Source organism: Eurosta solidaginis, chromosome 3 (genome assembly GCF_040869045.1).
Source record: "Eurosta solidaginis isolate ZX-2024a chromosome 3, ASM4086904v1, whole genome shotgun sequence".
Taxonomy (NCBI): domain Eukaryota; kingdom Metazoa; phylum Arthropoda; class Insecta; order Diptera; family Tephritidae; genus Eurosta; species Eurosta solidaginis.
This window is the reverse complement of record NC_090321.1, coordinates 278,061,901-278,074,141: the sequence shown is the minus strand read 5'-3', so window position 1 is coordinate 278,074,141 and position 12,241 is coordinate 278,061,901. Positions and strand designations below refer to the sequence as shown.

At 37.2% G+C, this 12,241-nt stretch overlaps 1 protein-coding gene across 1 annotated transcript; it reads left to right on the top strand.

The window, feature by feature from the left end:
• Positions 1-288: 288 nt before the first annotated feature.
• LOC137246156 (uncharacterized) lies at positions 289-8,639 on the top strand. The gene is made up of 5 exons (XM_067777242.1): positions 289-373; positions 441-698; positions 2,896-3,013; positions 5,641-7,607; positions 8,318-8,639. The coding sequence occupies exons 1-5, from the start codon at positions 324-326 to the stop codon at positions 8,637-8,639; spliced, it is 2,715 nt and encodes a 904-aa protein (XP_067633343.1). The 5' UTR covers positions 289-323.
• The last annotated feature ends 3,602 nt before the right edge of the window (positions 8,640-12,241 follow it).

Sequence of the window (12,241 nt, the reverse complement as noted above, 5' to 3'; positions counted from 1 at the left end):
CAACCAATTTCACAGTGCTTAGGTCCTTCCGAAATTTTAAGCCTGATAGGTGTTATTTAAAAATTGTCTACAATCTGCTCTCTTAGCTTCAATTTGGCGCTCAGGCTTTTTTAAACAGACTATATTTATGTGCATACACGTAAATATGTATGTGCATCGATTATGGTTAACATTATTATATACATAAAAGCTCCTGCGCTATCTAAAAAAGATAAACTAATTAATACTATTGTAATTTACAAATATCTATTAGTATAATATAAATTTCCAACTGTACAATGTCACAGCTCGATCCAGAGGATATACCAAAGCGAGCAAAGCTAATGAAGGATATAGGAACTCAAGCTAAACAAGAGACACAAACGAGTAAAATGTGGGTTGAATATGAAATATAGTTTCGTTTTAATATGTCAATTTAAATGAATAATTTATTCCAAAAGTAGTTGCAGATCCATTCTAATTAGCGATATTTCCGTACAAATAACCGCTTGGTTATTGCTCACAGTGGGCTTATGTATAATTGCGAGTACTTTTTATGTGGGAATTTTTAAAACGAACATTAAAATGGAAGAACATAATGATTGTAATATAAATGAAAATGTTAATGATATTGACGAAAATGGTAATCATATACATCCGTTTGATATGACAACGATTCATAGCGAATCGGAAGTAACGATGCTCAATAAAACTGTTAGGTAAGTAAAGTTAAAAGAGCGTTAAGCTAAAACGGAACCGAGGGCGAAGTGACAGTTTCAGTTTTGCAAAGTTATTTAGTTTCAACTACTTGGCAAGCTACTCAAGATTACACGTTCGAGACCTGACCATTTCATTTATGCAACCGAAACACTTTTCGGTAGTGGTCAGAAAACCATATCTCTAGTGAATTTCATATAATTTATCTGAAGCTTTTCGGAATTGGCACTTTTGGTGCCAAATATTTTTAGTAGCACCAAAACTTATTGGATAACAAGTGCATGCTTAATAAACCCAATTGGTGTACGGTTACATCAGTTCATCCATTCCGAAGAAGAGGTCTGGTGATAAGCATTCTCACTTCCGTCTTATAAAATTATCACAGGCATAGTGCAAGGCTTTTGAAACTTTAAAAGCTGAAGAAATCAGTAACAATTTGCAAAATCAGCTGCTATCATCTCTTCATGATGGACGTAGGGCTAAGCATGGTTGCGCAATAGCAACGCTTAACATCCTTGAGGATATTCATACTCAATTAGATGAACACTTTTCAACAATTTTGTCAACTTTTCTAAGACATCAACCATCAGTTGCTTTTCCCCAAGCTAAAATCCAAATCTGGGCTTAGTGATAATTCATTGGGATTAATTGATCGCTATTTAGTGATCGGCTACCGTGGTGTGATGGTAGCGTGCTCCGCCTACCACATCGTATGCCCTGGGTTTGTACCCCGGGCAAAGCAACATCAAAATTTTAGAAATAAGGTTTTTCAATTAGAAGTAAATTTTTCTAAGCGGGGTCGCCCTTCGGCAGTGTTTGGCAAGCGCTCCGAATGTATTTCTGCCTTGCAGATGCCGCTCGGAGTCGGCATAAATCGTGTAGGTCCCGTCTGGCCAATTTGTAGGGAAAATCGAGAGGAGCACGACGCAAATTGGAAGATAAGCTTGGCTTTAGATCTCTTCGGAGGTTATCGCGCCTTATATTTATTTTTTTTATTATTTATTTTGTGAAAAAGGCTGCAGATGCCAGTTCTTGGTCCGCTTTTAATTAGATTAATCAATGATATTTTTACGGTTTGTAATTCGTATTATGCATGCTTACGCGGACGGTGTTCAACTCTATCTGTATAGCCGCATTAATTACGTCGCTGATTTGTGTTCTAAGCTGAATGCTGGCATTTTATTTCATTCATATTTTCTTTTGGACTAATAATACCCGCCCTTGCCTTGAACTTATAAAAAATTTGTTTAGCCATTCTCAAAGAGAAAGTTGATTAGGACAATAACTCTACCTCTCTACATGTGTACAGACAAAATTGTGATATTAAAAAAAATTTGCAAACCTTGGCCTTGTAATGAAGGCAACTTTGACATGTGTCGATCACGTGAGCTTGGCCACAGGTACAAAGTATGGTGCTCTGCGGAAACTGTTACCGCTGGCTATCTTACTTATTTTACCTTACTTGACTTACGTCAAGACTTTATATCTAATATATGAGTGTGGAATTTAAAATTTTTTCTACATATCACGTTGGACATCTAGCCTTCTGGCATGTCAAATTTCCGACTATCTCTAAACAGGAACTGCATCTTTTTTCGACCTAAGTTCACTAAAATGCTTTTATACCTTTATAATAACCTGACTTTACAAGAGCTGCTCGTTGTTATCTATAACCTTTTTTCCAATAAGTAGTACGTAGACTCGTCATGTATGAGGTTACGATACCGACATAAATACTAATTAGCTTTCCTTGATAGACTTTCATTATATACATACATACATATTTTTTAACAATAATTGGTTGCTATAAAAGAAATATAACCTCCTTGTAGTTCTGCAGGTCTACATTGATCCTTTGAAGCAGGGGCAACATACTTTATATGCCCTTTTAAAACTAGCATGTCTTTGGTAGAGGTGGGATCATGCCACACGTAGCAAACTAAAAATCTTGAGGAATGTTACATTCTTGCCCTTGCAGCAAGGGCGTACTACCCCATACTTTGCGGTGTACTTTGTCTCAATATCGCCCAAATTGTTAGCTAAATTTCTTGAAAGATATTCATCGAAGTGGCTTGACAATGGATTTGGGATTAGAGACATGAGTAAGTGATTGTCGAATTCGGTACCTTACCAGAGCTAGACGAACAGGGCTTAATGTACTAATACTTCTGATTACGTAACATAATTATACAATTTTAGAAATCTCAAACTATCATCGGCTTATATGAAACAGAACAACGGATGCTGGGTAAACAATTGCAAAGTGACTTGCACAAATTCAGATACCATAAGAGATGTGATCCCAGTTACACTTGCAGTAAGTATAATAAAAACGATCGATTTTTTCTTTTATTATTAAATACGTTAAAAAAAAAAACAAAAATGAGCGTCCTTAGAAAAACTTTTTTTGCCCACCACACCACGGCGGCCACGTTTGAGACATACGTTCCGTATAATCTGAATCGAGGACTCCCAACTCTACTCACTGGAAGAAATTACAGGCCTGCAAAAAAACTGCTAGGCTGTCTTCTGTTGTCCCAGAACACCACCTACACAATGAGGCGAGAGTTTTCCCAATTAGGAAGAGAAATGAAATGCTGAACAAACAGTTTCTGTTGAATACCCAGAAACCTAGGTATACCTACAGACATCTGATTGATGAGACCTCACTTGCCAGGGGCTTAAGAGGTCATCTCCGTAAGCAATATGAGGAAATACGGCACATGAGATCACATCCGTATGAAGCAAAAAAGCACAAGCAGGTCCTCAGTAGGCATTGCCCGGCGAATCCAGTTCTTAAAGAAAAATAAGAAGATGAATGCACTCTCCCTAGGGAAACGCGCGTCACTCTAGCTCAACTTCGATCTCAGTACTGTAACAGGTTAAACTCTAACCTATCCAGAATCAACCACGACATACAAAATGTATGCCCTGCTTGCAACGTGTCCCCACATGACACCAACCATCTCTTCAATTGTAATGTGCAACCAACGCATCTAATACTTCCCTCACTGTGGTCCACCCCTGTTGAAACTGCAAGTTTCCTTGGACTCCCGTTTGAGGATATTGATGACAATTTGTGATCGGTTGCGCCTACTACAACAACAACAGGACTCCCCGTAGAGAATAAGCCACATTGTAGATGAGTCTTGTCCATGTACCAAACATTTTTTATCCAAAGTTTCAGTCAAATAATATTTTGTGGTTTGATCCATCCCATAGATACGATCATTCATAAATTTTCATCAATATCCTCTAAGCTTTTAGAGTATAAAAAGAGTACGAGGAAACTTGCTGTTTAACAGGGTTGGGCCAAAGAGATATGGGGAAAAATATGGTTGGTATCATGTGACGACAGGTTAAAAGGACATACATTGGGTATGCTGAGGTTTTCTCAGTATCCAGATCGAAGTTGAGCTAAAATGACCCGCGTCTCTCTGGGTAGGTTGCTTTCCTCAACTGCGGACTTTAGGGCATTTGCCTTTGAGGACGGGGTTCACCGTCCATTTGTTGGCAAAGTACTTTGACAACTTTTTGTGGAAGTGTCTACAGGAATTTTTGTGAATTTTTTTCTTCATTCGGCTGAGCTCTTGAGCGCCGAATTTTGATAATATCAGTTTACTGAGCATGATAATATCTGTTAAATGAGTTCAAATATTTTTTAGTTGATATCGTTTTGAAGATATTAATTAAAATTTAAAACCTTGAAATAGTCCACTAAACCTGGTTTTAATATACTGCCGATCACTTTTGGCTGTTGCTAATTTTTTTCCCTGATAGCCGACGATCGTATGTGGCGTTGTACGCTTTGTTTAAGCGTGAGGGGTTGTGTTGGTTTGGTAACTCGCTCAAATTCTTGGAGGGAGCGATCCACATAACGTTTGTCGGTGACAGTATAAAGTGTGCGGTCTTTATTTCTTCAATTGATGCGACATGCCGTTGTCTACTGGCTTCAGGTGGGCGTAGTAAGTTGTTATGTTTGATGAAGTTGGCACCTTATATGGGATGCGCAACTTGTAAACTGTATGAACTTGTATAATATTTGTCCAAGACCAATGGGCAGCGTTGGTTAGTGTACGCCTTAAATTTTCATTCTAGATCCATTTGATGCAACTAGAGCGAAATCAGTTTTTTTAAATTGCTTGGAATATTGTTGAGTACTCTCAGCACTGATGCCGATCAAGAACTTGATCTTTACAAGTCGCACCATACATCACAATCTTTTTAGAAAAATTCGGCCCTTAGGAAACTTTCTAGAAAGAGAAGTTGATCTAATATTAACATTCTCAAAGATGAAACCCTGTGCCAAATTTCAAGTAAATCGCACGAAATACTACCGGAAACAAAAGTTTCTCAAATGTTTACCTGCTTAATGAGATAAACTGATAACGAATTCCAAGGAAATCTTACTATAAATAAGAAATATTGCAATAAGTTGGTCCCTGGTAGACTTCCCTGAACTTACAGGACCAAATTGTTAATCTAAGTAACTCTCAAATACAGAAAAAATTTTATAAAAATTAGTCCAGTCTGCACACAAAAAATATGTATATGTATAAAAACATGAAACTAGTGAGAAAATAGCTACTTTAAGGGATCTGCATAAAAAGGTAATTTTTTCAAATTTTGTTAATCTTGCGTTAGGTGCGGACTTCCACGCATACTTCCAATGATACTCCCAGCGGGTACGAAATAAATTCTCCAGTTATTGGCAACATGATCGTCAGAATTTTTCACTGAACAATTAAACTTGTAGTCATATAGTGCGTAATTTGTATAGTCTGCAAAGATTTGCAAGATCCAACTTTCTTATCTCGTGCCAAGACTGATCGAATATTTTTAATAATTTTTACACCACAGTGAATAAGTGTTGTTTGAGTCTTAAGTGTTCGCATATTGTACGTATTATGAACATCTAAAATCATAGAATTTATTTACTTACAGCAAAACTTTTGCCCAAACATCGATGTCTTGCTCATCAAAGAACAAATATTTCCAAATGGGATATTGAGAAAACCTTGGATTAATCTTAATAGAACAGTTTACGAGCTAGAGCTGATTAATAGCACCATCACGAATATCGCTTGCAGCGCTTTCAATTTCTCACCCTTCACCTACACTTTTCAATTGAGTTTGAGAGATTTGCAATTGGAAAAACTCGGGGGAGAAGTACTGTTAGGGTTGCGATCTTTACGTTTTTTGCTTATAGATACGCCTTTAAGAGAAATAGACCGTGTCTTCCTACAACCCGTCCAAATGACGCTGCAACACTTATGTATAAATAGCGGTTTAGTTGTTTTATCCGGACAAACAATATTCGGTGTGAGTATATTGCCAAAATTAGAATATGCCGATTTAAGCAATAACATCTTCGTTGGACCTTTAACACGACGAATGTTTCGTGCGACTCCAAATTTGCGTTATTTGCATATATGCAAGTCACACATCAGCGCTATCGATATTGATACCTTTGATGGCTTTGCAAAAATTTTGAAAGTCTTAGATCTCTCTGACAACGCACTTACAACTATTTCGGATAGAACGGTGCAACCTTTGCTAATGGGCTCAAGTCGGACTATGATTAGTTTATCATATAACAGATGGAATTGTGATTGCGATTTACAAAGTTTTGTTAAGGTTTATCATATATTTCGTAAGCAATTTATAGATACCATCTATTGTCATTCGCCATATATTCATTTTGGTGAGTCCTTGGATAAGCTGAGCTTGGAAGACGGCGAATGTTTTGCGTTGAGGAGAAATATTGAGGAATACAGCGAATATAGTATAGCAAATGAAATGGAAACTACAACAACACAAGCCACAACAACAATAACACCAAACCAGAAAAGAACATCAGGAACAACTGCAACATATCAGACAACAGAGAATCCAACAAGAAAAATAAAAATTACATCAAAACGAGCAAATCTCAAACCTACAACAGCTCTGTCCCTTACTGTACCAATAAGTGCAAAGTTGAAAGAAACAACACATACAAGTTACAAGCACACCAGGAGCGCTATACTTGGATCTGGTAGTACAGATTTTACAAATCGGTCAACTACTGATGCTATGAATATAATAACAATGCGTTGCTTTTCTACACCAGTGTCTGGTAGGCACAAAGAAAAAAGATCACAAGGAGATAGGCGTTCTCTTGAAATAACTGTTAATTCCCCAGCATCTGATTATGCTACTGAGATAACAAACTCGAACGAAGTAAGTAAAAACAGGTTTAAAGACAAAAGCAATCCACCTAGTTTAATACCAACAGAGCTACCAACTAGTAAACCAAAGAACATAACTGAGGATGCTCGACCAGCCTATATCTCGTACATATTTCATTATGATTTAAAAATGCCAACATATACATTTAACCTCACATTAATATCAAACAAATCGGTAAAAGTATTTATAAATGATTACAATAAGCGTCAACCGATAAATATGATATGGTTCAATCGTCAAAGTGAAGTTTTAAACCAAAAAATTAAAAGGTCTACTACGCAATATGTTGATTATCATTGCGAACGCTATCAGCCGCCACATCTGATTGTAAAAGATCTTATTGAGAATTGTACTTACACATTTTGTGTACTCTCAAAACAAGAGACTATCTCACCCTTCGATTGTCAACCATTTCATGTACCAGTATCTCAATATGCCCCAGATGGTACTTGGATATCACCAGTTAAGAAACCGTTAACAATCGGCGTGATATGTACAATTTTCGTACTTTCTACTCTTCTTGGTCCTATCGTAGGCTATTTTGGCATAAGACAGTACCCAGAGCTATTGGAAGGCTCGGATAATGTAGTGGTGGTAAAGACCACTGGGTCTGAAACAAATTATTTAAAGAACGTCGATTCTATTCGAAAGACGTCATTAAGCAGGAGATCGACTATGAAGTGAGTATACATAAAGGCGTGTAGTCATTGTTCAATTTTATAATCAATTTCAAGTGCATGCCAAAATTTGTTTATAAAAAATTGATTCAACTGTTTACATTGATCAATTTTTTTAAAATTATTTAACAAAATGAAATGTCACTCATTGAACTAAATTGAATTGAAGTGTTCGCTGAAAGCGCCCTACATTGGGCTTTTAAGTAAATAACACACATCACTAAGTAAATTATCTGCATATGGATAGGAATCATTATCGATATTTTAAAGTTGCAAGTTTTTCTGGAAACTTTGCAATAAATAAGCCAAGCGCATTTTGGTAGAATACGTTAAAATGCGCCATCAGTAAAAATTTGAAAGTGTTAAAAACAATAACAATGAAATTACGTAAAAGTAACTTAAGTCATATCTTCAAGTAGGGAATGGGAAAATAGACCATTGTTTGCTTCGTTTAAGCTTACGATATGTGTTGGGAACGTTCCAGTAACTAGTACCATTAAACAACAATAATAAACAACTTAATATGACCACTTTGAATCTTTTGGGGCTACCCACTGTTCTTAATTACATAGCTGTGAGTCCCATGGCAAGATTATGTCATTTTCACTTTGCCCATAGCCGCCCACGAAGCTGGGGAAAATGTTAAATTTCGCTTTTCAAGCAAGCTTTTAGTTCATTCAAAGTTCTTAATTTTGATTTTTATAAAATTTCAGGCTATCAACATCACAACGAGAGACGCCATCTTTATCTCTACCTCCACCACCACCACCACCCTTCAGTGTATCTACCTATGAATTGGAGCGTCTGGCGAGTATAAAATCAACGGCAACAAATTTTGAAAAATCTTTTGACACACCTATAGCTATTTCCACCGATCAATATGAGTTACCGAAGCAATTCAACAGCCTTATATATGAAGAAGATGTCGCATCTAATCTCTATGCTATGATTCCATGCTCGCCACCACCGTTGCCTAAAAGAAATTCCGGCATTATATCGGAAACTAACGCGAATTGTTTAATTAAGACAGATTGAAAATATGTTTAATTAAATTTAATGAAACTTCAGCATTGTGGTGGAGTTTTATGAGCAGAGTGCGAATTTATGGGGCCAATCCGCCAAAGAAGAAACCACGGATAAAAATTGGAAATAAATGATTATCTTTTAATGCATGAAAAACATGAAGCCAATACGTACATATACATACATGTATATATGCTAATCGTCTGGGAATCCTATTTTATTAAATTTGTTTACGTTATCAAATATAAAATAAATACATATTTACAGCGAAGCTGTCAGTTCAAATTTATTCACACAAATACATCAGTTTAAAATCATACAACACACCTTGAATATGAGACCTTGTAAACTGCCCAATAATTTGTATCTTTAAATAAAACACCACCATTTGCGATAGCAATACGTCAAAACAGTAGGTACATGTACACTTAAAACCTTTCGCAGCTAAGAAATCCCTGAAGGCAAATTCCAGAAACACTCCCCGAAGGCAAGTTCCAGTAACAAGCACCTTTGTGGTACAAGCGCGACCACTCCGGGACGACTTAATATGCCCACATAGAACCTTCTGGGCCTTCGGGAAGAAAAAATGGCGCTACCGTGGTAAAGGGCGCTATGGGAAGAACGGTTTTACTTTCCCATATCTAACATTAAACCGCTGACCCCGCTTCGTCGCGCAGGTGGTCGTACGATTAAGATATATTTATATATGTATTACTCAAAATCGTATGAAGATAAGGAGGAGAGAATGAGAGTATGTATTGTCACAAGCAACATAATCAAGAAGTACTACAAGCGATGTGTCGGACTTGGAGAGCGGAGAGTCAATGTGATGTTGTCAAACACGACGGAGCTAGTAGCGAGCCTATAAATGCTATCACTTTTTTATACTACTGCTCTGCTCTTTTTCTCTTCATATTCATAGACGGATCAATAGAAAAAAAGGTCCAAGGCAGCATAGCATTTCCAATCACTGATGCGACATGTATGAGAACCAGCATTAACAATGTCAGCTTAGAAATCAACAACTGCTGCTTTGGATTGAGTAGGCAATTGAAAAGTAAAGTCCTCTCTCGACAAATAAAAATCATGCTCTACGCTCTTCGCTCGGACAGATGATGTATGGCCCGGAATCATGGACGTTGTCGAGAGAATATTATATGGCTTTTGGAGTGTTCGAAAGAAAAGTTCTCCGGAAGATGTATGGTCCTGTCCGTGATGCTAACGGCGATAAGCGAAGGAGGTATAGTGATTAGCTGTATGAGCTTTACGCAGATATAATGATAGTGCAGGGAATAACATCCCAAAGGCTCCGCTGGTTAGGCGCTACGGCCAAGAAAGTACTCCAGTCGACACCGCAGTTTGGAAGAGGTAGCTTTAGGAAGGCTTGACCTCCCTGGTGCTCCCAATTGGCGGCAGCTATCGCGAAACAGTGATAGCTGGCTTGGCTTGTTACAAAACCGCCAAAATCGCTTAGGCGGTTAAGCGCCAATCAAAGATGATGGCGCGAACTAACTAACTTCTTTCGTGAATCGAATATTTGTGGCTTGTAATGGATATAATTGAATTTTATATGTTTTATTTAAGTACAGGACATTCCACATATTATTTTCCCTTATGTCTCTTATTCTTGTATGAGACAAATCTCACTATCTCGTTAAACTCAACACTTGCAAATATATCTACTGGAAGATCCAAAATCTGTGTTGTGCCATGAAATAATTGTTTTTAAGAAACATGAAAGTTTTTCGAGTATTTTCTGAAGCTGCATATATTCATATTCTATATTCAACATATATTTCTTTATATACTTTCTTTGAGATATTTTTCATTCACTTTGATTCAAAATGGTAGGCTCATCTCCTCAGGTAACTGTAAATGGAATTAATTCGTGCTGATTAGCAAGGACTAATAATTATTTTATATATACAGAATCCAAACGATAACTTTGCTGATAACTGGGTTGAAATTGGCGCTCTAATACCCATGTCACCTCGTGCTCCCTACATCTCATCCCGTAGACGTAATGCAGATGGAATACGTAAACGAGGCTATATACCATCGAAAACTATGGTGAATTCAGCTATCAAAACTTTAATGCGTAATCCACGAGTTGGTGTTTCTTTTATGGCAATCAAGAAATACATCCTAGAAAACTATTACGACTCTTTTTCATATAAGAATAACCGATTTCAATTTGTTAAACGATCAATTAAAAAATCTCTAGAGAAAGGCGAACTAATACGCACTAAGGGAGTTGGAGTTTCGGGTTCATTTCGTTTACCATATACTCAACAAATAATCAAGAAAAATACTAAAACAAGTAAACAAAAGAAACAACTCCGTAAAGCAAAAGCATCCAAATTAAATCGAAAACAAGATCAAAAGCAAGTAAACGAAAAGGAAAAGCTTGTTAGTGCTAATCCGTCTAGCGCTAATGTTGAGAGTAATGCTAGAGTTGGTAAAGGTGGTGGTGATGCAGACGAAAATTTGCCAAATGCTCAAGAAAAATTGACCAAAACTGTTTCACGAGTGAGCGTGCGTAAAACACGCAAGCCAAACGAAACCCAATAATAAAAGTCACGAATTGAGTTCTGCTTGGGAGTAGCAATGTTGGGTTGTACCTGCACCACTTTTTTTATAAATATGTGTTTTATATTTTGTAATTAGCGATTTTTTTAATGCAAGAATTGTGAATTTCTTATTAAAAACAAATACAAAAATTATGGAGTTTGTGCTCTTGCAAATTGCAATTACGTATTGTTGCAATTACCATATGTTGCCCATGTGCTTAGTTGAAAAACTATTGCTCGACCCACAAGACCCTCACAATTTTTTTTTTAGATTTATTGGATCTTGCAAAGTGATCTTTATTCAATTCTTCGCTGGCTAGGCCATGTTATGCGGTTGAATTATAGAGACTAATCATAAATTCACAGGTTAAAGCTGCAAACACAATGTGTCATGTCTCAAATAACGCCCAGCTTTTTCGCGTACCCAAAACAATACCGGCGACCAAGTATTCTGGCGCTTTTTAGTCATACTTAAACAAAAAAATATTAAAACAAGTAAGGAAGGCTAAGTTCGGGTGTAACCGAACATTACATACTCAGTTGAGAGCTATGGAGACAAAATAAGGGAAATCACCATGTAGGAAAATGGACCTAGGGTAACTCTAGAATGTTTGCACGATATGGGTATGAAACGAAAGGTGTTACTGAGCATTTTAAGGTGGAGTGGACATTAGGTCTATAGGTGGACGCCTTTTCGAGATATCGCCATTAGGGTGGGCCAGGGGTGACTCTAAAATGTTTGTACGATATGGGTATCAAACGAAAGGTGTTACTGAGCATTTTAAGAGGGAGTGGACATTAGGTCTATAGGTGGACGCCTTTTCGAGATACCGCCATTAGGGTGGGCCAGGGGTGACTCTAGAATATTTGTACGATATGGGTATCAAACGAAAGGTGTTACTGAGCATTTTAATAGGGAGTGGGCATTAGGTCTATAGGTGGACGCCTTTTCGAGATATCGCTATTAGGGTGGGCCAGGGGTGACTCTAGAATGTTTGTACGATATGGGTATCAAACGAAAGGTGTTACTGAGCATTTTAATAG

Bases quoted from the DNA above. Each gene is read 5' to 3' on its own strand.
- LOC137246156 (XM_067777242.1), top strand. From the start codon at position 324: ATGAAGGATATAGGAACTCAAGCTAAACAAGAGACACAAACGAGTAAA. The intron at 699-2,895 runs GTAAGTAAAGTT...ATACAATTTTAG, and splicing joins ATGCTCAATAAAACTGTTAG to AAATCTCAAACTATCATCGG. The intron at 7,608-8,317 runs GTGAGTATACAT...ATAAAATTTCAG, and splicing joins AGCAGGAGATCGACTATGAA to GCTATCAACATCACAACGAG.